The sequence below is a fragment of the Marmota flaviventris genome, chromosome 10 (genome assembly GCF_047511675.1).
Source record: "Marmota flaviventris isolate mMarFla1 chromosome 10, mMarFla1.hap1, whole genome shotgun sequence".
Taxonomy (NCBI): Eukaryota; Metazoa; Chordata; class Mammalia; order Rodentia; family Sciuridae; genus Marmota; species Marmota flaviventris.
In genome coordinates, this window is record NC_092507.1 from 114319757 (window position 1) to 114344153 (window position 24397).

Here is a 24397-nt window from a genome sequence, read left to right on the forward strand (position 1 = left end):
TCAAAGTCAGATGACCCTACCCCACTCCCAAGGTGTCTCTCATTTTGGAAGTACCACGTTTATTTTGCATTCAGGCGAGGGCATGGAATTGTATTAGCAGGATAATTTTTGCCCACTGCCATGGGGCAGACCTTACATAGCAAAGTGAGGAAGGCCACAGAAAATCTCAAGAGCATGGCAGGACCGAGTCCAATAGGAACAGCTGTCACAGTAGCAGGAGAGGCCAAATCTAGCTCAAGCATGGCACATTACAGCTGAAGAGATCTCAGAATTCCACCTCCTGCTCTCCCAGGAGAGCAACTGACGTGCTAGAGCCAAGAACCCTAGCCAAGATGGTGGGGAGCAATGGGCAGGCCTGCCCAGAAGTAGATGACCCAGATGATGACCGGCCTCGATCTCTTACTTCTGCAGCATTCTGGGGAGGGGGAAACATTTGAACAGAGACAATGGGACATTAGACTTATTCCATGATCAATGGGACCTTTTGCACACACCCCTCCTCCCAAAAAGGGCGTGAGACAGGACTATGAGGTGACCCTGGCCTGCTCCTTCTCCTCATCCTCTCCTGCAGTCACTGCTCCCTAGGGGTTGCCCTTTTTGGCTCTAGTTCTACCCTTACTCTTTCCGGCTCCTGTACCCGCCACCCGGGCTCTCTCTCTGATGCTGGGCTCTCTATCTTCTCCTCAGTCCCCTTCCCTCTAGGCCCCTTGCCTCCAGGCTCTTTGGACTTATCACACCTCAGCCGCTGGTATCAAATGACCCTGAGTTGGGGCCTCTGTATTTTTAACCCACCAGACACCCAAAGCTCCTGCTACTGAAACCCGAGGAGCCAGCCCCTCTGCACTCCCCCTCCCCAGCTCACACACATACCTCCTGGTCCTCCCATCTTCCAGAGTCTAGTTCAGCCATGTCAGCAGCCAGGGAAGGACCCCAGACGGACACAGCCCTGTCCCTAGGAACCCTTGTATTGGAAGAGAGAGCCTGAGGAGGGGCTGGTGGAGGGGAAGGGAGGTGGGCTACCCCTGTCCCCTGGGATTGCCTTCTCTTTGCCAGCCCATGGTCCCTTATCCTCCAGATCCACCCACGACCTCTCCTCCTTCACCCTCCTATTTTGTTAATGTTTTGTTTTTCTGTTTCGGCCCAGCCCTTACTATAAGACTAGGCTGAATAGTTGTTAAAGGCACAACTGCTAGAATCAGACAGACCTTGGTTTCCTCAGCTACGGAATGGTGTGGTAGGACTACATTTGCTTGAATTAATTGATGGTGTGTGTGTAGCCTTTGTCCCAGTGCCAGGCCTAGAATGCAGTTACTTATTACATGTGTTTTGTTTCTGGTAACAGCTGATAGTTCCCCCCAGCTTTTCTTAGCATTTCTGTCTTGCTCTGTGTACTTCTGGGCGGACCCAACCCTTTATTTATTTATTTTTTTCCTCTCAGTAAGTACTAGGGGGTTGAACCCAGGGGCACTCTACCATTGAGTTATAGCCACAGTCCTTTTCTATTTTGAGACAGGACCTCAAAGTTGCCCAGGCTGGCCATGAACGTGCGATCTTCCTGTCTCAGCCTCCCAATTTGCTGGGATTCCAGGTGCAAGTCACTGCACCCCGCTGAGACTCTTCTAGTGCTACAATTCTATGGTTTGTAGTTTGAGGAAATCCAAGGCAGAAACTAAATGAGTGGCCTCACCAGCCGTGGGCCTGGGGGTATGTGTGCATTCCGTGGCCCCCTTTATAGAGTGCAGCTCAGCTGATCACCTCTCACCCTCCCTCTTCCAGTCTCTGATCACAGCTAAACTTTTGGGGGCAGTTACTAGTCCCTTGCTCTCCAGGGGACAGAGAGTTAAGATGGGGGATATGGATTGGGGATGCAGTGATAGAGGGCTTACCAATGCTCAAGTCCCGGGGTTCAATCTCCAATTCTAAAAGGGGGGTGCTTAACAGCCCTCAAGGGGCAAGGATGCTTGATTCTGCCATTTTCTTTTTCTTTCTTTTTGTGATGCTGGGGATTGAGCACAGGGCCTTGTGCATGTGAGGCAGGTACTCCACCAACTGAGCCAGCCCCTAGGGATCCCCTTCCAACCTCAACTTAAGTTGCTTACAGACTATCCTTCCCTGTTACCATGAAGATGTAGGGATTCCCACTCCCCCAAAATCAGATGGAACACATTCAGCTTGGTGAGAGCTGTTCTAAACATTTACTCTCTAGACTGGCTCCTGGATTCTATAGGACTATGTCCCTCCCTGCTGGGCTCCAGCCAGGTGCAGGCTGGGATTCCCCTAACCCACCCCACAATGCCCTCAGTCCAGCCTAGGATTGCTCTCTCTCTCATCCAGGGTGATTTGTCCCAGTGTCTTCAGCCCCCAACTCATATGCTCGCTCAGATATTGTGTCAAACTCATAGTTTGGGCTTCAAGACACGCCTCCTCATGTGAAGTCGTCTTCTTCTGAGTTTAGTAGTATGTCTCCCTCTCCAGCCAGCCTGCGGAGGAGGAGAGATCAGGGTGAACTGCGAGAAGGCAGCAGGGGAGCCTGGCAGAAGGGAAACAAGGGGAAGGTTGGGGGCCTGTGGTCTGGAATATGAACAGGGTGGTGGAGTCAGGGACAAGAGGGCTGGGGTCTAGGCATAGTAAAGTGACATGGAGGGATGCCAGTGAGTCCTGAGAAGCCAGGCCTGATGGGAGAGCTTATTAGGGGATGGTGACCCCCTCCTTTAGAACAGGGCTGGGGAGCCTCACCGCCAGGCCGTTGACGGATGATGAGTTTCCTGATTTCGTCATAGGCGAAGATAAGAATGCTGTAGGGGAGGGCGCAGAACCACCAGGCTAACCTGTAGAGATCAAGATTTGGCTAATGTGGCTGAAGTTACAGAGGCCGGAAAAGAACACGCTCAGAGGACAACACGCGGGAGTCGCGTGTTTCATGTACGTGCTCACGTGTGGCTGAGACTGTGCCGGAGACAGTCAGTGAGTAAGATAAAGTTGATTCCCATCTTTGAGGAGGTCAGAGTCTGGGGGGTTAGTGATTGGGCCAATGATAACGCGATAAATGTCATTTTCAGAGGTACATCCAGTGTTCACAGGGACTGTCCGTCAACTTTCATGGAACTGCAGAGGGAGATTCCCTTTGCTTTCTTTATGCTCTAGATCTTGAACTTAACAAAGGGGAGGTTGCTGGAGCAGGATGGGTTTATCTGAGACAATCCCCCGACATCTAATATGGAGATATTCTGCCAAGAAAACAAAATAACAAACACACACACACACACACACACACACACACACATGCACATACACATGCACACACATACACACACATATAGGATTCCATATACATTTGTAAAAATATGTACATATATGTGTATATATAATTTCATATTGCAAAAACAGGGATGTGTTTTTTTCTGCCTGAGCCTGTGCCTTTTCCTTTTTTTTTTTTTTTTTTTTTTGGTGGTGCTGGGATTGAACCCAGGGCCTTGCCGTGCTAGGCAAGCACTCTACCAACTCTACCAACTGAGCTAGATCCCCAAACCCCTCTCTTCCATATTTAGAGACCAGGAAGATGCACTCTGGGAAAGGGTGGAATCAGGACCACAGTTGTTCTCTTGGTTGACAAAGTAAAGAGACGACCTACAGCCTCAGCAACTTAGTGAGACCCTGTCTCAAGATAAAAAGGGGCCGGACATGATGCCTCACGCCTGTAATCCCAGCAATTGGGGAGGCTGAGGCAGGAGGACTGCAAGTTCAAGGATAGCTTCCGCAATTTAGTGAAGCCCTAAGCAATGTATAGAGAGGTACCTTCTCAAACAAAAAATGAGAAGTTGGGGATAGAGCTCAATGATAAATTGCCCCCTGGGTTCAATCTCCATCACAAAAAAAAAAAAAAAGAAAAGAAAAGGAATAGTTAAAACCAATGGCACTGCCCCATAGAAATGCAATAGTTTGCTGTGTGTGAAATTTCAAAATTTTTAATAGCCAAATTAAGTAAAAAGAAACAGGTGAAATTAATTTTAATAATTTTATTTAACCCAAGATATCCAAAATATTATGGTATTGACATGTATAATAAATATAAACATTATTGGTGAGAGAGAGAGCATTCTTAATCCTGTCTTGAAACATTTATAGGTATCTTACACTTATAGGACATCTCAACTCAGATACTGAATTTTCAACAATTAAAGGGAAGTTAGTCCAATTAGAATAATAAAGTCATATTTAATAGACAAATATTTAATGTTGCTTTAGTTTTCAACTTTAAATGAACTGAAATTAAAATTATAATTCAGTTCTTCAGAATTAGCCATATTTCAAGAGCTCAGTAGTCGGTCCCCTGTGGATAGTGACTGCTATATTGGATAGTGCAGGCCCAAGCCACGGCTCATTCTCCACACATGGACACAAGTATAAACTTGATTCTTGTTCACCCATTCATTGAACCACAGTCATATATCTACTCTGCATCTCTGTTAGGAATTGCAGAAATAATGGTTACACGTTAGTCCTCGGCCTCAAGGAGATCAAGAGAATCAGAAAAAATAGGGCAAAGGCACACAAAATAAAGAACCACAATATTAGGTGCTAAGTACTATAGTAAAGGTATATACAGAGTATGTGGAAGCACAGATAATATTCACCTGCAGTTGTTATTACTTCCACATTGACCTATAGCAGCCAGAGTAAAGCTATTATTGACAAAGCATCTGAGGCTGGGGTTAGGGCTCAGTGGTAGAGTCCTTGCCTAGCACATGTGAGGCACTGGGTTCAATCCTCAGCACCACATAAAAATAAATAAAGGCATTGTGTCCATCTACAACAACAACAAAAAGCATCTACCATGACCCAAGCATGCTCCATGTTTTATATCCATTTCTCTGAGTAATTCTCAACCCTCTGCCAGGTGTGAATTTAGTGATTTAGTTATTTACAGTATTGAGGATCAAATGTAGGACCTTATATTGGGCATAAGTTCTACCACTGACCTACATCCCCAGCGATGCCAGCTATGAATTATTAAGACTTTACAGATGAGCCGGGTGTGGAGGCACATGCCTATAATTCCAGCTACTTGGGAGGTTGAGTCAGGAGGATTGCAAGTTCAAGGTCAGCCTCATTAACTTAGTGAGACCCCCACCCCACCCCCAAAACAACAACAACAACAAAAAAAAAAAAAACACAAAAAAAGCCGGGGATGCTCAGTGGCAGAGCACCCCTAGGTTCAATTCCTAGTACAGCCAACAACATCAAAACCCCTACAGTTTACCAAGGAAAGGTACCAGAAAGTAAGAATTTTATGCACATTAAAATATATTTGTATTAATATAATAGGAGGGGCTGGGGTTGTGGCTCAGCGGTAGAGAGCTTGCCTAGTATGTTTGAGGCCCTGGGTTCGATCCTCAGCACCATGTAAAAATAAATAAATAAAATAAAGGCAATGTATCCAGCTACAACTAAAAAATAAATTAAAAAAATACAACAGGATTTAGCTAAGCCTAGATTATGCTATTTTTATGATTATTTCAGCTCTAAGAAATATGTATTTTTGCACAACTATGCCTCATATCATTGGAATAAAAGAGTCCACTCAGTTAAACACTGGTAAGTCTGCTAAATTTGCACATCTTGTGGCTTGTGATCACTTGGCACAGTCCCTAACACCTCCCTAAGTGAAATCTATTTATCAGAGAACAGATGACTCTCTCCCGAAGTGACGGAGTGTAGCCCCATTTATCCAGCAGCCGCTAGTTGGTGACTGTCCTGTTCCAACACACCCTTCCTCCCACTTCCTCTCTCATGCTCTCTCTGTGCCCGGAGAATCAATTCCCTGCTTGAATCCCTTTCTTTACTCACTTGAGTGGGTACATTCGCAGGGCCACGTCCATGCCTGGAGTGTAGGACAGAAAAGCGGCCAGGAGTGTCTCCTCCAGGATCCCGAATATTAGAACCTTGTTTCTGGGAAGAAACATTTATGACTGATCTGGAGACAAGGAGGAAAAGGCAGGGGAAATGGCTCGTCTCTGTGTGAGTTTGGGGTTGTTGGGGCATTTGGTGGATGCTCACTTCATGCCCTGCTGGAAGACGGAGTTGTGGCGGGTCTTGCAGATGATGAGGTCAGCCCACTGCACAACCACGATGCTGGCAAAGAAGGCCGTCTGGCATGTGAACTCCACCACCTTCCGCTGCTCATAGGTCTGGGGAGGGCGGCAGAGTGACACCTCAGTGTCAGAGGTGCTTAGATAACCCAAGACTCCTTTTCTCTCCTGCTTTCAGGACCCATAGGCTGAATTACTTTCTTTCTCTTTAAACACCACTTTTCTCTGCTTTAGCACCTTTATATTGTCCTGTGATCTGTTAATGTGCTTTCTTACTTGACTGAGAACGTCTCAAAAACAAGGACCTGGGAGCTGGGGACTTGGCTTATGATACAGCACTTGCTAGCATGCACAAGGCCCTGGGTTCAAGCCCCAGCATCAATGGGGGGAAAAAAAGAAAGACCTGGACTTATTTATCTTTTCCCTCCCCATGTACAGTTCATGGCTCGATAAATATTTATTAAATTATTAAGGGACTGGGGTTGTGGCTTAGTGGTAGAGTGCTTGCCTAGCAATGCATGAGGCACTGGGTTCGATCCTCAACACCACATAAATGTAAAATAAAGATATTGTGTCCACCTAAAACTTAAGAATAAATATTTTAAAACAATTATTAAAAAGTATCTTATGGGGCTGGGGATGTGGCTGAAGTGGTAGCGTGCTCGCCTGGCATGCGCGGGGCACTGGGTTCGATCCTCAGCACCACATAAAAAATAAAAAAATAAAGATGTTGTGTCCACCGAAAACTAAAAAAAAATTAAAGAAATTCTCTCTCTCTCTCTCTCTCTCTCTCTCTCTCTTAAAAAAAAAGAAAAAAAAGAAGAAGAAGTATCTTGTAGAGGAAGAGGAACTTAGGACAGCAGAGCCAGAAAGGAAGGTAGGGCCAGAAAAGCAATATGAATGCAGAGGGGAAAGGAATGCCCCAAATAGTGGTGGATAAGAGATATTCACTTATTCAATCTATGCGTTTTATATACACAAATAACTTAGAGACTCTGGGTGCAGGGGCACATGCCTATAATTCCAGAGACTTGGGAGGCTGAGGCAGGAGGATTCCAAGTTAAAAGCCAGCCTCAAAAACTTAGAGAGATCCTATCTCAAGAAAACAAAACAAGGGGGCTGGGGATGTGGCTCAAGCGGTAGCGCGGCCCAGGTTCGATCCTTAGCACCATATACAAACAAAGATGATATGTCTGCCAAAAACTAAAAAATAAATATTAAAATTCTCTCTCCCCCCCACTCTCTCTTAAAAAAAAAAAAAAAAAGAAAGGAAACAAGACAAAAATGGGCTAGGGACCTAGCTCAGAGGTAGAAACTTTCTGGGTTCAATTCCCAATACTGTAAAGAACTTAGAGACTAGTGGGAGACATAAGTATGCTAATTATGCCAGTACTATAATAGAGTATAAAAGAGAAAGCACACAGGGCTGCAGAAACCCAGAAGAAGTACATCTAAATTAGACTCGAGGAGAAAAGAAGAGTATAATAAAAAAAAAAAAGCATGTTTATAAATAACTCATATATCAAATAAGAAATTTGAGAATATATAAGACCACACAAGAATGAGATACTACATATCAGACCACATGAGATATGGTTGAACTTGTGCTTGGAGAAAAATATAAAACTTTAAATGATTGAAAACGAAGGCTGAAAGCTGATGAGCCCAGCATAGAATTGCGATAAGATCAGTGGGTATGTTCACGTGCACCGGATGACACACCAGCTATCCTTCAGGGTAGTCATCTTTCTCACCTATATAATGTCCCATCCTTTCTTGTTTTGTTTTTTCAGCACTAGGAATTGAACCCAGAACTTTGTGCATGTTAGACAAGCCTCAGCCTCCCAAGTTGCTGGGAGTAGAGGTGTGCACCACCACATCCAGCCACAGTTAAACTCTAGAAGCCAAGGTGTATGAAGGGCATCTTTCCAACAACTCAGATTTGAATAGACTTTTGAGAAACCTTCAGTTAGCTTAATTGAGGTGTCATGGTGAAATGGGAAAGTAGAGGACAGGCATCAACAGTCCAGATGTCTAGTCCCGCTCTTGTAGGGATTCTCTGTAGGACACCGAGTAAGTCATTACACTTCCTAGATTCAGTTTCCTCACTTATAGACTAAATCATAGACTAAATATCCCTTGAGATGCTGTAATTCTTGTGCTAATTGGTGTCTTATGGTCTTAGGAGTTGGAATGGGAATGTCTACAGTTGACAAAAAAAAAAACAATAACCAGAGTATATATTGTTACATTGTGGGCAGGTATGAATATGTAACAACAGAGCCCACCATTATATATAATTACAATGCACCAATTTTAAAAAATCAGCATGTTTCATAAAATTCTTGAATGGGAATAAGGCTTCAGTTTGAGCCTCATTCATCTTGGATATAAGGGGAAATTACTACAGAGCTACCCTCTAGATTTAAAAAGTTTGGAAAGATTATGTGCATATATGAATATAAAATCTCACTTTTATGCACAATTATACTGTATTAATAAAAAAGAAGAAAGAAGTTTAGAATGATGAGGAATGAGTATCCAAAGAATATAGGTTTTCAGATTTTAAGTCATACTATTTGAACTCTTATGGTGGGAGGGTTGACACAGGAGAGGACCCAGCATTCATTTGGGGAAAAATTCTGGTTAAAACCTGGAAATACAGAAATTGGCCCAGAAAAAGTTGATATGACAAAGACGACCTCCAGCTCCAAAGGAGCCCAAAAGACTAGGAAGGTAAGGATACACAACAGATAGCAGGAACCAACAGAAATTAGAGCATTATAGGACTGGGGCTCAGTGGCAGAGCACTTGCCTAGCATGTGTGAGGCACTGGGTTTGATTCTCAGCACTACATAAAAAAGTTAACAAATAAAATAAAGGCATGCTGTCCACACACAACTCCAAAAAAAAAAAAAAAAAAAAAAAAAAAAAAAAAGAAAGAAAGAAAGAAAGAAAAGAGAGAAAGAAAATTTTAAAAAAAAGAAATTAGGGCATTATAAATAAAGAGAAGAATTTTGCTGTTGTGATTAGAAATATGGTCAAGCAGATCACTAAGTCAGGACTGGAGATGAGGTATCAACTCTGTTTGGTGCCTCCCCTTCTATCACCCTTCAAAGATGCTCTTCCAGTTGGGTGCAATGGCTCATCCTTATAATCCCTGGGACTTGGGAGGCTGAGGCAGGAGGATCACAAGTTCAAAGCCAGCCTCGGCAATTTAGTGAGGCCCTAAGGAACTCAGTGAGACCCTGTCTCTAAATAAAACAAAAAAAGTGCTGGGGATGTGGATCAATGGTTAAGTGCCCCTGGATTCAATTCCTGGTACCAAAAAAAAAAAAAAAAAAAAAGAAAAGAAAAGAAAAAAAAGCTCTTCCCTGTCCCTTCCTCATTCTTGGTCACCGTCTACCACCGCACCTTGTCTACTCACCCACTGCTGTCCGTAGCTGTCCTCCAGGTCATTTACGGAGCGATCATCCCATTTCAGGCGGATACCCAGCAGATCAAAAGGTTTAAAGCCATTTTCGGCCAAGATCACAAAGTAGGTGAAGAATCCTGCTAGAGCCTGGATCATCCCTGTGTGTGAAAGAGTCACAGGCCTGGGGAACCTGGTTCCGAGGACCCCCAAAGGCAGACCACAGAAGGGGCAGGGGCAGAGGTTGACTTCCAGCTGGGTTGATAAGTGTCTATGCAGTAATGAAGATTCTTGCCACCAACCATCTGATCCTATCATCCCTGGGTGGCTTGTTGCCGAACCCTGACATTCGTTTTTGACACAGAGTCATTTTTTTAAAAAATATTTTTTAGTTGTAGGTGTACATTATGCTTTTATTTTGTTTATTTTTTATGTGGTGCTGAGGATCGAACCCAGTGCATCAAACATGCTAGGCAAACACACTGAGCTACAACCCCAGCCCCAGAGTCATTTTTGAATCACATAATCTTAAGACTAATAAGGACTATTTGGTGATGGCTGGACTCCTCCTTGATCATTTCTCTTGGACATTTGGACGCTTACCAAGTTTTATTCTCTTCTCACATCTCTGCCATCCACCCTTTGCCTGTCCCTTCATCAAAACTTCTGTCCTCCATGCCTGGACCACAGTGATAGCTAACATTGATGTTTACCTCCTAACAACAGGGCTGTGCACTTCCTATGCACCTTATGGATACAGATCCTCACACCAATTTTGAACTATTGTCTATAATTCGTAAGTGGGAAGCTGAAACACAGAAGATTGTCATTGTCTAGAGTCATTCAGGTAGTAAGTGGTGGAATTGGGATTCAAACATATGTCTGATTGCTAAGTCTATGCTTTTTCTCCATCTCTCCTCCCCTAGGTATTGGGATGATCTCTCTCATCCCCAATCTCTTCCCTGTCCATCCCTCACACTACTACCTGAAACTCTCGACTATGGCAACTCAAGAACAAAGACGTCCCATGCACTCAAATGTCTTTCAAGGTTTGCTGCAATATAATGCTTCCTATGTTTGCAGCCTTATTCTCTATGAAGACTAAGAGTGCCAGCAAACTGGTTTAATTCACTCTTCTCTAGCCATACCACGTGAACTTCCTATCTCTGCTGGTCCCCCGCACCTGACCATAGGCACGTGAGTCTAAGGGCTGGACTCCAACGCCAAGTTAAGTTCTATTTCCTCCATAAGACTTCTCTGACTATCTCATAGTCGGTGAGTTTGCTTGCTCGTGTTTGTTCCTGTAGCCTGGTAGGGCTACGCTCTCCTTGTTACTCAGCCCATGGAAAGATGCTATCATCTTATGTAGATTTGTTCCTTTTGTACTAGACTCTAAGTCAAGGGCAGATCAGCAGATCAGCCATCCACAGTTCTTGGTGTCCCCAGGGCCTTCTAGAGAACATATCTCCCAGACTGGCTCAGATGGCGAGGCAGAGGCAATTGCTCCCTTCTCCCTTCACCCCTCACTCCTTGGGCTCACCAATCTGTCCATAGGCCATGCCAATGAGACGATGGTTCACCAGATTATCAGTCTTTGGGTTCCGTGGGTGCCTCTTCATGATGTCACTTTCCGCTGTCTCATAAGCCAAGGAGATAGCTGGGACCTGGAGGATGGGAATGACAGGGCCCCCAAGTTCAAAAGGAGACTCACAAGTAACTCCAGCTCCACCCTCCTCACTTGACATGGGTTTTTCTCTACTCCTGATCCATCTCACAAGAGTTCCAAGAGCTGCTCCCAGCTGGCTCCTCACCATATCAGTGCCCAGGTCAATGCAGAGGATGGTTATTGTCCCTAGTGGTAGCGGAATACTGAGGATGATGAACAGCAGGAAGGGGGTGATCTCAGGGATGTTGCTGGTCAGGGTGTACGCGATGGATTTCTTCAGGTTGTCAAAGATGAGGCGGCCTGCGGGGGACAGTGAACTCTCTGTGAGAAGCACAGAGAAAGGACAGACCTCCCACTAACCAGCTCCTGGACAGAGAGACCATAAAAGAAGTGCTATGGTCCCTGAAAAGATTGGGAGTTCAAAGTAGACCCTGGTGGTCCCAGTTTCCTTTCTAAATTGTGTGACGATTATTTATTTACTTATTTATTTCTGTGGGTTTCGTAGATGACTCTTCATGATGTGGTACCTGAGATTGAACTCAGGGCCACTCTACCACTGAGCTACATTCCCTGTCCTTATTTTTAAAATTTGAAACAGGGTCTTGGCTAAATTTCCCAGGCTGGTCTCCAATTTGCAATCCTCCTGCCTCAGCTTCCCAAATTGTTGGGATTACAGTTATACACCACTACACAGAATTCTTGTGTGACTATTAATTAGAATCATGATTTATTTGCGTGCCCTTAATGTGTACTCTTTGTTCTTGGATTCAAAATGGTTGATGTTATCTGATCTTTGAAAATTAAGCGGGGTTGGGCCTAGTTAATCCTGAATATCTGAGAATGCCAGTATTAAGGACTTTAAAGGTCTAAGGCGAAAGTGGAAAGAGCCCAAGTCTGGGACAGGCTTGGGTTTGGGTCTCATTTTCTGACATAACTAGCTTATGACCTTGGGTGCCCCTTATCCCTCTGAGCATTATTCCTCTTGCCTTGCAAGATTGCTGAGTCCTTCTCTGAGTACCTGTCAAAGATTATAATCCTTCCCTGCTGTATTTTTTTTTATGTTTATTTTTAGGACTGGGAACTAAACCCAGGGGTGCTTACCACTGAGATATATCCCCAGCCCTCTTTTATTTTTTTAATTTGAGTCAGGGTCTCTAACTTGTGATCCTTCTGCCTCAGCTTCCCGAGTAGCTGGGATTACAGATGTGTCATTGCACCCAGAAGATAATCACTATGATTATGTGGATCATCATGTTTTAATAAGAGAGCTTCAGGCAGAGAGCACAGAGGCTGGGATTCAGCATTCCGGGGTTCTCTAGTTCACCAATGGGCATTCTTTTTAGATTTCTCTGGGAAAAAGGGAGCTTAATTAGGTTCATGAAGTCAATTCATAGGTAGTCTCTAACCTCTTTTGATGTGTCATCATCATTCAGGCAGGAAGTTCTTTTGGGGACCCTTCTGGAGATTGTAAAAGAGTACAGCCTCATCTTGCTGTAAACACACTTGAATCCCAACGATAGGACAAAAAAAGTACTTTGCTATACCAGAGTCCCAGTCTCCCTGGCAAATCTGGACTTTATTCCAATCTCATTTAAAAAGTGACATCCTAAGTATCAGCTGACTCTAATTTGCAAAATATTATCATACAGTGATTTTATTTATTTATTTATTTATTTGCATGGAGATGAGATGATGGGCAAAGGGAATGATGTCATATACACCAACACCTATCTGAGTCTAAGGGTCAATCCCAACCCTGGGCACCCTGCCTCCTTACCCTCTTCCACGCCTGTGACGATGGAGGCAAAGTTGTCATCCAGCAGGATCATGTCGGCCGCCTGCTTAGAGACGTCAGAGCCAGTGATGCCCATGGCGATGCCAATGTCAGCCTTCTTCAGCGCAGGGGAGTCGTTCACCCCGTCACCTGTCACCGCCACAATGGCTCCCTAGAGAAATCCAGAAAGAGGAAGTGAACACTCTACTGTATTAGATTTAGGATCAATCCCAAAGTTCAGTTTGATTTCAGCACCTCATTTCTTTTTCTTTTTTTCCTTTTGAAATGGGGATCTTGCTATGTTGCCCAAGCAGGGCTCAAACTCACTCCTGCCACCTCAGTCTCCCAAGTAGTTGGAATTACAGATGAGAATCCCATTGCTTCATGGACTCATGCCTGATCTAGGCATCTCAGCCACTCTCTTTTCTGTTCCCCTGAGATATTTAAGCCCAAACCAAACGCCACTGTGGAGGTTCAATATGGGGATTTACTTAAAGGAGTTTTCCTCTAGCCCAGCCCACAGGTTCCCCTGCTTGGTCTGGGGTTGGGCTCTTCCCCCATGATTTCTGCAGGGTGCCCCAGGGCTCCTTACCAGCCTCTGACAACCCTCCACAATGTTGAGCTTCTGCTGAGGGGAGGTCCGAGCAAACACGACCTCCGGGTGGTTCTGGAGGATCCTGTCAAGCTGTTCTGAGTTCATGTTCTTTAGGTCTGCGCCATGGACCACTATGGCTGTGACATTCCTGCAGGAGAGGATTTCAACAGGCTAGTTCTGGGTTGGAAATTCACTGCGGGGCTGGTGCTCTCTTACCAACCCTTCCTTGAAATGCCTCGATTCTTTTGACCCAGTCTCTTCACTTGTCGCCAGCATTCACTGTCCCCCAGATGACACATTCCATCCCCTCTCCCTTTCTGACAATTTCTCCTTTCTTCTTCTTCTTTTTCCTGATCCCTCTGAAAACTCACTGACACATTCCCTTGGTTGTTTCCTTATTATGTTTTCCTTTGTAAACTGTAAACCCCACAATCCTACCAACTGAAATTGACTTCAAGAACTTTAGGAAGTGGGATCTGGGTGGGGCAAATTATGGAGGGCAGATCTGAGTTCCAAAGGGGTCTCACCTGGTATCCACCTGGCTGACGGGGATGTTAAGCCGGGCAGCAATGTCCTCTGCTGTCTCTGCACCTTCTGAGATGATGCCCACACCCTTGGCAATGGCCTTGGCTGTAATGGGATGATCTCCTGTTACCATGATCACCTGGGTCGGGGAGGGGAGGGAAGAGAAGCAGAATCATCTTTAGAGAAGCCCTGGATCCTTCTTCTGGCTCCCCCAGGAATAACAGTGTTCTACTTTTATTCAATAAGGGTTTTAGTAGCTCATCCCCCAAGAACTTGGTATATAGACCAAACACCTTGCTTCTGTGACTTCAACCCTTGGGAGTGAGTCAGGGCTAGCAGACCATAAAACACAGGATGATTCAGGTTCTAGAATTCCCAGGAATAAGTCAGAGATTTGGGTGTAAACCTATATTCAGAATTTCATTTAATTTCTGCAGAAGCTACCCTGCTTCCTTAAGCACCAAGACAGGAACACCTACACATAGAACAAGTGGTAATAGAGGAATGTCTGGAATAACCCACCTGCCTAGCACAGTTTCATGTACATTCAGGTCCTCACTCCTGCCTCTCTCTGTCTCCCACTACCTCACTCTGCCATTGAGTTTCAACTCACCTTTGGCTACCTGGTACCTAGTCCTGTCCCACTGCCACCTAAAGATGACCTGCCCATGCTCTGTGGTTTGGTGGCACTCTGTTCTTTCCCACATTTCAGCACTTATCACTTTTCTATGTCATAATCACTTGTTCCCTTTCCATCACTGGACTGAGAGCTCTGTGAGGGGAAAACGCTTGTTAAGTTTTTTGCTCCGGCACAATGCACAGCACATAGTAGGCCATCAACCAATAACCCTGGACTGGGGGAATGAAGGAATGATGGGTACCTGGGAACCACAAGAGCCTTCCAGGCACACAAGTTTTCAAGCTCTCATGGGAGGTAAGAAGAAACCATTTGATTGAGTAAATCGTCTACCGCGTTCAAGAATGGAGATCCTGCAGAGGTTAGTCTATTTGCTTTCAAAGTATGGAAATAAGACTTGCAGAAGCATTCCCCCAAGGAGGAGGGCTTTGTGAGCCCTTATCATTCCATATTGGCACCCCTGACTTCCTGGAAGAAGACAACAAAGTGCTAACGAGGCTGTGGTAACCACACACAGTTCAATTGCACTGAGCTTTAACCCATGACCACCCATGTCAAGTATCCTGGTGGGTTGAAGGGCCCTGGATCCTCACAGCCTTGGCCTGTGGGGAGTGCCTGATAGCAGATAAGACCTGGGACAAAAGTCGGTCCTTGGGAGCTAGGGATATACCTCAGTTGGTAGAGGTATATCCTAACATTCACAAGGCCCTGGGTTCAATCCCCAGCACCCCCCCCCCACCACCAAAAAACAAAAAGTCTGTTCTCTATATGTGGTTCAGAGGGAGCCCTTAGTGATGCCATTCCAACTTACAGGGCCCTGCAAGCTTCCCAGTGGCTCCCAAGATCTGTTGGACAAGGTGTCATATCATCCTCATACAATCCTAGAACCTAGCTCATTTGATCCTTTAAATGGACTGTTCTTAGTAACTTGCAGCAATACCACCTCCATTCCAGGCCTGAGAAATAGTAATACTAAGTCAATCACCCCAAGAGAGAGTTCCTGGGACACAATTCCACCAAGCACTGAGATACATTCATACAACAGAGGCATAGTTCTGGGGAGAGTGGCTCATCTAGCAGTTTCTGGAATTCATCCAGTACTGAAAGAATTTCATTTCTAACTTCTTGGTACTGACTCTATCTCTGATGTTCCCCTTCAGTCCCCCTAGCTGCCTGCTCTTTATCCTTCTACCCTCTTCCCTCAGATTAGATCTATCTGAGGAAAACTACCCAGGGTTGGTAAGGAAACCAGAGGCTCTCACAACAACATTGAAAGCCTGGCTGTAGTTCTTAGAGGGGGCCAGGTTCTTTGCAAGGGCCAAATGTTCATAGTACTGAGATACTGCTATACAGATATTTAATGAGAACATTTTCAATTATTTCTCTCTCTCTCTCTTTTTTTTTTTTTTTTTTTTTTTTGTGGTACTGAGGATTGAACTGAAGGATACTCTACCTTTGAGTTCCATCCACAGCCCCTTTTCATTTTTTAAATTTTGAGACAGGGTCTTCCTAAGTTGCCAAGGCTGGCTTTGAATCTGTGATCTTCCTGCCTTAGCCTCCCAAGTTGCTAGAATTCTAGGCATGTGCCACTGTGCCTGGCATTTTTTTAATTTTTAAAAATCACATTTATCCTCAAGTTGTGAGCACAAGGCAGCCTGGGAGACTCAGTCCCTGAATCATCTCCTTGTCAAAACTTTGCTCTCATGTGAACATGATGCAACCACTTTTCAGCACTATGCATGTCTTGTACTTTCCTATATGGAAGATGATGCCAGTTTAGGGTCCAGAAGAAAGTAAGAAATTGCAGTGGGGACCTGTAAATTTGTGACCAACAATTGGCCAGAGAGCACTGAGGTCTCCTGCTTCAGCTGCCAGCTCACAGCCAGCCCTGGGAGTCTTGAAGACCATCATGAACTGAGTGCCTCGGGCTGTGACAACATCTGATTTGCTAGACATCCTGACTGTTACCCCTGTGTTCCTTGTTAGGGCCTCCTCACCTGTCAGCCCAATTGTGACTGTTCTTACTAAAAGGATCCATAAACTCCCAGATGAGATACATTTTAGGTTTCATCCACAATGTGATTTCTTATTTGAAGAATCTCATCACAAATGGGATTAAAAAAAATTAGAATTTTTTCCCCTGTATTGCAGATTGAACTCAAGGACGCTCTACCATGCAGCTACAGCCTCAGCTCTTTTTTGTTTTTATTTATTTGGGGGGACTGGGAATTAAATCCAGAGGGGTTTTACCACTGAGCCATGTCCCCAGAGCCTTTTTTTTTAATTTTTATTTTGAGACACAGTCTTGCTAAATTGCCCAGGATAGCTTCCAACTTGTGATCCTTTTTCTTCAGCCTCCCGAGTCGCTGGGATTACAGGCATGCACCATTGCACCCAGCCCAAAGCTTAGAAAATTCAAATCAACCCCAACTTCCACAATGAAATGGTGGTTTATAGAACCATGGGGGAATAGCAAGGTAATCTGGTTATTCCATGCAGACATGCCATAACAATGCTATCTCTGCAAAAACTTACTCCCTCAGAAACCTTATAGTGATTCATTCACAATAATTTCCCACATCCTTTCTTTTGTTCCCACTCTAGCGACCAGTCATTGAACTTAAACATGGCTCCAGCTGACCCCTAGAAAAACTGCCAACAGTCAGAGGTCTAATATAAATCTAGTTCCAACAGAGAACATTTAAATACCTCCATCTTAAATACCTCCAACCCCTCTACGCTAACCTGCCCTCCCCCAAGTCTAGGACCCAGAATATGTAAGTGATCTAAAACATAAGGTATGAGCAGAAAATATCTAATCTGTGAATGCGTATGTGAATCTTTGAGCCAGAAAATGTGGGACACACTGCATTTCAGAATTAGAGGAATTCTACTGCTGTCATCCCATATGAAGTCCGAGGCCCACCCTGACCAAAGAGGACTTTTCAATACTTAGGTTTGTTTTGCAGCTGAGTTTCATCCTTGGACCAATTAATTTTCATTTCTGGCTTTTACTCCTGGACATAAACCAGTTAGGACAGCTGCTCACTCTGAGTCAGACCCACTGAGGTCCCCCTAGTTCTCATTATCTCATCTCACTATTGCCTACTCCAGACTCCCAACCCCCTTAGCCTCACCCTCTTACCACCCATTCCAGAAGTGTATTTATACCACATCGTCCAGCACTTTGCTCCTCCTAGTGCAGTTTACAGACCGGCAGCAGCAGCAGCTTTGAGGAGTTTGTTTAACATGTAAAAGGTCCAGGTGCCCTAAATCTATGAAATAAGATCTGCATTTCAAAACAACCCCTAAATGATTCACATGTACACGAGTTTGAGAAGCACATGCTGGAAACTTGTCTGCTCCATGGGTTTTTGTTTTGTTTTGTTTTGGTACCAGGGATTGAACTCAGGGGTACTCAACCACTGAGCCACATCTCCAGGCCTTTTTAGTATTTTATTTAGACACGGGGTCTCACTGAGTTGCTTAGGGCCTGGCTAAGTTGCTGAGGCTGGCTTTGAGCTCACGATCCTCCTCTGCCTCAGCCTCCCCATCATTAGGGTTCTGAAGAAAGATTTTTAATAAATAGAGATGCCTAGTGCCTGGGATCCATCCTGAGAGTTTCTAATTTAATAGGTCTGGGTGTGGCCTAGATTTGTCAACCTTTCCTGGTGATTCTAAAGGCTCATTGTAACATAGAATTCTAGCTACAGAGGCAACTTAGTGTTACATAGCTCTTAAGACTAAAAATCTCTGAAGCTCAACTGGGCATGGTACATGCCTGTTGTCCAAGCTACTTGGGAGGCTGAGGCAAGAGGATCACTTGAGTCTATGAGTTCCAAATCAGCCTGTTAACAGTGAGATCCTGTCTCAAAAAACAAGCGAACACCCACCCCTCAAACAACAACAACAAAAATGATAAGCTCTCGGAGGCAGAGCTTATAATTAAATCAAGATCATTAAACACCTATTCTGTGCAAGGCTTTCTACTAGCTGCTCCAACTTGTGACAGGTGAGGGTCTTCTGGAGTGGGCAGGTATTTATTTACCTTAATCCCTGAACTACGACACTTGCTCACAGCATGTGGAACAGCTGCCCGGGGAGGGTCGATCATGGATATGAGCCCCACAAAACACAAAGTGTCCATAGGAAAATTTATCTCATCTGTATTAAATTGGAATCCCTTGGAGAAGCTGTTAGGCAGGTTGCAGAAGCAGAACCCTGGAGAGAGACAGGAGACCAGTAGTTATCTCTCTATTTCCCTTTTCCCACACACCCCAACATCCTAGACTGTTCACTCCACAAAAATCATCTCGATGCTATTCCTTCCAGGGGGGTCCTCCCAGCGCCTCACCCAGCACACGTTCCCCCATGCCTCCCAGTTCTAAGTAGGCCTTTTGGAAAGCAGTCCTCATTTCATCATCTATTGGGTACTCTTGGCCATTCAGGAAGAAAGTAGAGCACAACTCCATGATCTTCTCAGGAGCACCTTTCATCATCAGTACGTGGGCCTGGGAGCTGTCCTCCCGAAGGTGGATGGACAACTAGGGAGGAGAGAGGAAGCAGAGATGGGATAGGAGAAGAGAGCCAGAGTCAAGGGCAAAAACCAAGAGGAAGGTTTACAAGGTTAAAAACATTAAAAACTAAAAATTAAAAAAAAAATATATACACACACACACACACACACAACTGGTTTCACATGACATTTCCTTTGGCCCCTATTGCCTCAGTCAAATTGGGCTCAAAATTGAGCCCAGCTGCCCTTTCCAGGACCCCCCACACTAGTACTATTTGTACATGAATCTCCATTACAGCAAGACTCTGATGTTCCCTCTCTCTTTTACACAGGGTCTCACTAAGTTGCCCAGGCTGGCCTTGAACTTGTGATCCTCCTGCCTCCTGAGTAGCTGAGATTAGAGGTGTGTGCCACCATGTCCAGCTAGACTGGACCTCTCTGAAGGGCTCATTTGCATTCTTCCTGATTCCTTGCTGATTGGATGGCTCAAGAGCAGAAACAGCAGAGCTGTCAAAGAAACACAGCCAGGCAGGCAGAAAACTTTTAAGAGTCCAAAGACCTATGTTCTAGGGCCAGCATGAATGCCTTATTAGTAGCTTCATGAATCCAGGTCAACCTACTTGACCTTGCAAAACCTTTGTTCCTTCCATAAAATGTAAAAGGTTCTGCTTTGCCTGCTCCAGTGAGTTTTTATGAGAGAGAGTTATGAAAAACACTTTGAGTCTGTCATCTCAGCTACAAGGGAGAGTGAGGCAGGACCATCCCAAGTTAGAAGCCAGCTTAGGCAATTTAGCAAGACCCTGTCTCAAAATAAAATAAAAAGGGCTGGGGATAGAGTTCACTGGTAGAGCACTCGCCTGGTATGCTGGAGGCCGGCCCTAGTTTAATCCCCAGTATCATACAAAATAAATGAACACATAAAAAATAACAATAAAAAATAAATTTTAAAATTGTGAAATTTTTTTTTAGGTTAGGCTTCCCAGTCCTGTAGCTGCTGAACTAAAGGTGAGAAGTCCCCTGAGAGGGGCTACTAGAGATGGGATGTAGGGTGAGGTGGGGCAGAGAAGGGGCATATTCGTGAGGTGAACCTGAGGAGATTACAGCAATCAGGAGAGACCCATAAGATCAGCTTAGATTTTGCATTTTCTCTTGATCTCTGATGTATGAAAAGGAACTCTCTCTGGGGTTCCTCTTGTGAGTGATAGGAAATGCTTGCTATATTGCCTGTTGGGAACAAAGTCAGCCCATTGAAAGGAACTGTGGGAGTGTGGGGGAGGCCAGACTGCACGCTCAAAGGACAAGCAGGGTGGGAAACCAGTGTGTAAAGTGTGGTTACAACCGTTCAGTTCCAGACTGCTCAGTTCATGTCAAAATATGCTTAAGCAGTTAACAGGAAAACCCATGTTTAAGCAGAAAGCTATAAAAGGATTTAAAAGCTCAATTTTCCGAGTGCTCAATAAATATTTGTTGAATGAGTTGAAAGGTTCAGAGGTGAGAGCAAGACCTATTTAAGCTAGTAACTTGGTCACAAAAAATTAAAAAAAAAAAAATCACTTTTTTCTCAGCACTGGGGATGGAACGCAGGGGTCCTCTACCACTGAGCTGTACCTGAAGCCCTTTTTATTTTGATTTCTTTTTTCTTTCTTTCATGGTGTGAGGGATGGAATCTGGGTTTCACACATGGTAGGCAAGTGCTCTACCACTGAGCTACATCCCCTTACTTTTCATTTTGAGACAGGGTCCCACTAAGTTGCCCAGGTTGAACCTTTGATCCTGAACCTTTGATCCTCCTGCCTCAATCTCCCGAGTTGCTGAGATTTTAGGCATGCACCACCACGCCTGGCAAAAAATCACATCTTGAGAGAAGATTATAGATAGAGAAGATGAAGGGAGAAAGCTGGAAATACCAGGGCAGAAGGTCTGTTTCATATCATCTCCATCTCAGGCAGGGAAAGAAACCAAGCTTTGCAGACGATCAGCAGACTAAGATGTTCTTTGCAAAGACTAGAGTCAGCTAATTGAAACAGCTAATTCAGAGCCTCCCAGAGAAAATTGGCTTGTCACATGTGGTGTACCTCAGAGGACCGTCTGCCATTTGAATTTGATATTCAGTATCTCAGAAGAAGCTAATAGTCATTTTAGGGAACAATGCTATTTGTTGAACACACATCGTTGTTTGTGAATAGGTTTTGATTTTATTTTGAATCACATTGGAGGGAGAGATACTTAATTCTTTCCAAAGGATTTACTCAGGCCCTGCCAAGCCACAAAATTCCTGTCTGGTTAGTGAGGCCATCAAATGCTAGAAAAAAATAAAAATAAAAATGATGCTTGCAGTTTGGGCCTGGGAGGCCTATTTTATTACACTGACTGAAAACCAGTCAAGACGGGAAGTATATGGATCTATATAACTTTTATTTGATCAGTGTTCAATATGAAGATATAGATAAATTGGGTTTTAAAAATTTATGTAGATTGTATTGTTTTATTACTATTATTATTTATTTACTTACTTATTTATGGTATTGAAGATTGAACCCAGGGGCACTCTACTACAGGACTATATCCTCAACTTTTAAAATTTTTAAAATTTGAGACTATCTCATTAAGTTGCCAAGGTTGGCCTTGGACTTGTGATCCTCCTGCTCCAGCCTCCTGGGTAGGTAGCTACTGCATGTTTTTAAGACAGAAAGACATAACTGAATTTCATCTCTCCTGCTACCCGCACCTGAATGGGCTTTATGGCAGTACAGAGAGTTGGGGAACCTGCTCCTTCAAACCAGTCAGGATAGTGTCCATAGAATCCAGACCCAACTAGGAGAGTTAGAATCATGGTAAAGCCACCCGCTGTTCTCTGCTTTCTACTGGAACCTTCTCTTCAACATCTGCCAGAATTCTCACTTGGCAGAGAAATACTCTTTCCTGTCCCTCTATGGGTTTTATTGTTTGTACGGTGACTGTCCCTCATTCAGCCTTTCCTTTTCTATTGTTTACTTCTCCCTGTAGAATTGATAAAAATGTTCCCAGGAAATGAAAAACTTCACAACAATATTGGAGACGCGATGGCCTACCTGAGGCTGCAGCAGTCATGGAGTGAATGGAAAGATCGATGGCTAAGGAAACCCAACACTTTGCAAGCACGACCTTATTCTACAGTGGGAAACCTCACAGTGGACCCAGGTACTTCCACGTAAAAGCCACGAGTGACTCTAACGTGACTTTCACCCAGCAGCAGCCTTTGCTACTTCCTCTGCTCCTGATGCTGGTTCTCCTGAGCCTTTCCACTGCTCAGAGGTGAAGTTGAAGGCCAAGGCCAAGCTCCCCCTTGCCTCCCTCACCCATCCTTCACCACCATTCTCCTACCTTGGTTGGTTCTGTACCTGGTACTTGTTGGTAGAATTAAAGGGAATCTCTGCTACTTTGGGGTACTTCTCTCTCATCTCCTTCACTGAGCTGTAGGACTGCTCGATGAACTTGAGGAGGGCTGACTCAGAAGCATCCCCTGTTGTTTCCCGCTGCCAGGATGGGTGGTACAGTCAACCCCAGGAACATGCCACCTGGGTGCGGGGCTGGCCTGAGGCCACAGGGAGAGGGGCAGAGTGGGGACGGACGGGCAGGTGTCTGGGGGAAATCACTGAGTGCTAAGAAAGAGATTTGGGGGCGGAGAGGGCAGGTGATACCCTGGACACCGAGGTACCTCTTCCCCCTTAGGCCTGACACCTGAGCTATGGGCAGGGTTTCTTGATGAGCTTTAAAGTCTGCCCGATTGCAGAGGCCAGCGATTTGGGCCAAGATAATCCAAGTATCAGAGTCCTTGGCAAATGTTTCCCCTAGGGAGAAAGAAGGAAAGAACTGTGAACAGGGCACAGTTAAAAGCAGGGGATTATTCACATCCTGTTCTGTACCTAAATACTGCCCCAAAGTGACATTTCTTTCCCACTATACCTCCCTTCTCTCCGCTCCACTCTCTTGAAGCTCTCTCCTCTTTGTCTGAACTCAACATTCTCTGAGCTCCCTCATTACCTCCCCCCATCCTTCCATGCCTGGTCTACCAATACCACTAGTCACCAAACTGTCTTTCATTGGTGTCAGCCTCATGCACGTTGTTATCAAACCACAAGTGGGCTACGGTCATGCGGTTCTGGGTGAGGGTGCCCGTCTTGTCCGAGCAGATGGTAGACGTGGAGCCCAGCGTCTCTACCGCCTCCAGGTTCTTCACTAGGCAATTTTTCCGCGCCATGCGCTTGGCTGTCAGGGTCAAGCACACCTGTAGCCACAAAGAGGGGAGAGAAGGGACCCAGAGATGGATGACTTACATGACTTTGTGTTTTGGAAATTTAATCATTTTTATTTCCCTTCTGCTCTCACCTACTCCTTAGAGAGTTCATCTGTGGCCTCGGCAAAGGAAATTAGGAAAGTAATTTTTTTTTTTCACTACTGAGGATTGAACCCAGGACCATGTACCTCTGAGCTACATCCCTAGTCCCTTTTTATAATTTTCAATATTGAGACAGTATCTTGCTAGGTTTCCCAGGAGTTAGATTTGAGATCCTCCTACCTCAGCCTCCGGAGTCACTGGGTTTACAGATTTGTGCCACCACAAATCCCGCTAGGGAAGAGATTTTGATTTGTGCTTTGTGGCAAGAGTTTCGGTGTATTTCTTACCAGAGTCACAGAGTGATCGTCTCCCCCAGGGTCCTTGCAGGGTTTTCATTCGGCAGCCTCTTCTCCATTCAAGTCCAGGCCACATCTCTGTCTTAACATCCAGCCTTTCTACGACTGCATAGACAGCTAATATTTTGTTGTGTTATAGGATGCTATGTATGTGTGAATGGATTGGGGGTGAGACACTGTACCAATAGTTGAAAAAGTAGATAGGATGAAATGAAGACATTGGGAGGGAATCCTACAACATTGAAAAGGACTTGAGGAATCATTTAAACCAGAAGATTTTTTGTTGACCAAAAATTCAATGTAAACTGACTGGGGTGGCACATGCCTATAATCTCAGTGACTTGGGAGGCTGAGGCAGGAGGATTCGAGGTCAGCCTGGGCAATTTAGTAAGACCCCGTTCTCAAACTTTTGAAATAAGAAAAGCTGGGGTTGTGGCTCAGTGTTTGAGTACCCCTGGGTTTAATTCTCAGTGCCACCACATTAATTAATTAATTATCTAACTAAAAGT

At 44.7% G+C, this 24397-nt stretch overlaps 1 protein-coding gene across 1 annotated transcript in view; it reads right to left on the reverse strand.

Annotated features, from left to right (window-relative positions):
- Positions 1–2451: 2451 nt before the first annotated feature.
- The window catches only part of Atp1a4 (ATPase Na+/K+ transporting subunit alpha 4), a 32796-nt gene continuing 10850 nt past the window's right edge, over positions 2452–24397 (reverse strand). Inside the window, exons 8-22 of the mRNA XM_027950730.2 lie at positions 23283–23481; positions 22935–23044; positions 22595–22729; positions 19053–19242; positions 18747–18919; positions 14064–14200; positions 13534–13684; positions 12945–13113; positions 11313–11467; positions 11042–11165; positions 9517–9662; positions 6058–6188; positions 5848–5949; positions 2737–2828; positions 2452–2480 (exon numbers count right to left, since the gene is read on the reverse strand). Of these exons, the coding sequence (XP_027806531.2) occupies positions 2452–2480; positions 2737–2828; positions 5848–5949; positions 6058–6188; positions 9517–9662; positions 11042–11165; positions 11313–11467; positions 12945–13113; positions 13534–13684; positions 14064–14200; positions 18747–18919; positions 19053–19242; positions 22595–22729; positions 22935–23044; positions 23283–23481 (2043 nt within the window). The remainder of the gene's footprint in view (positions 2481–2736; positions 2829–5847; positions 5950–6057; positions 6189–9516; positions 9663–11041; positions 11166–11312; positions 11468–12944; positions 13114–13533; positions 13685–14063; positions 14201–18746; positions 18920–19052; positions 19243–22594; positions 22730–22934; positions 23045–23282; positions 23482–24397) is intronic.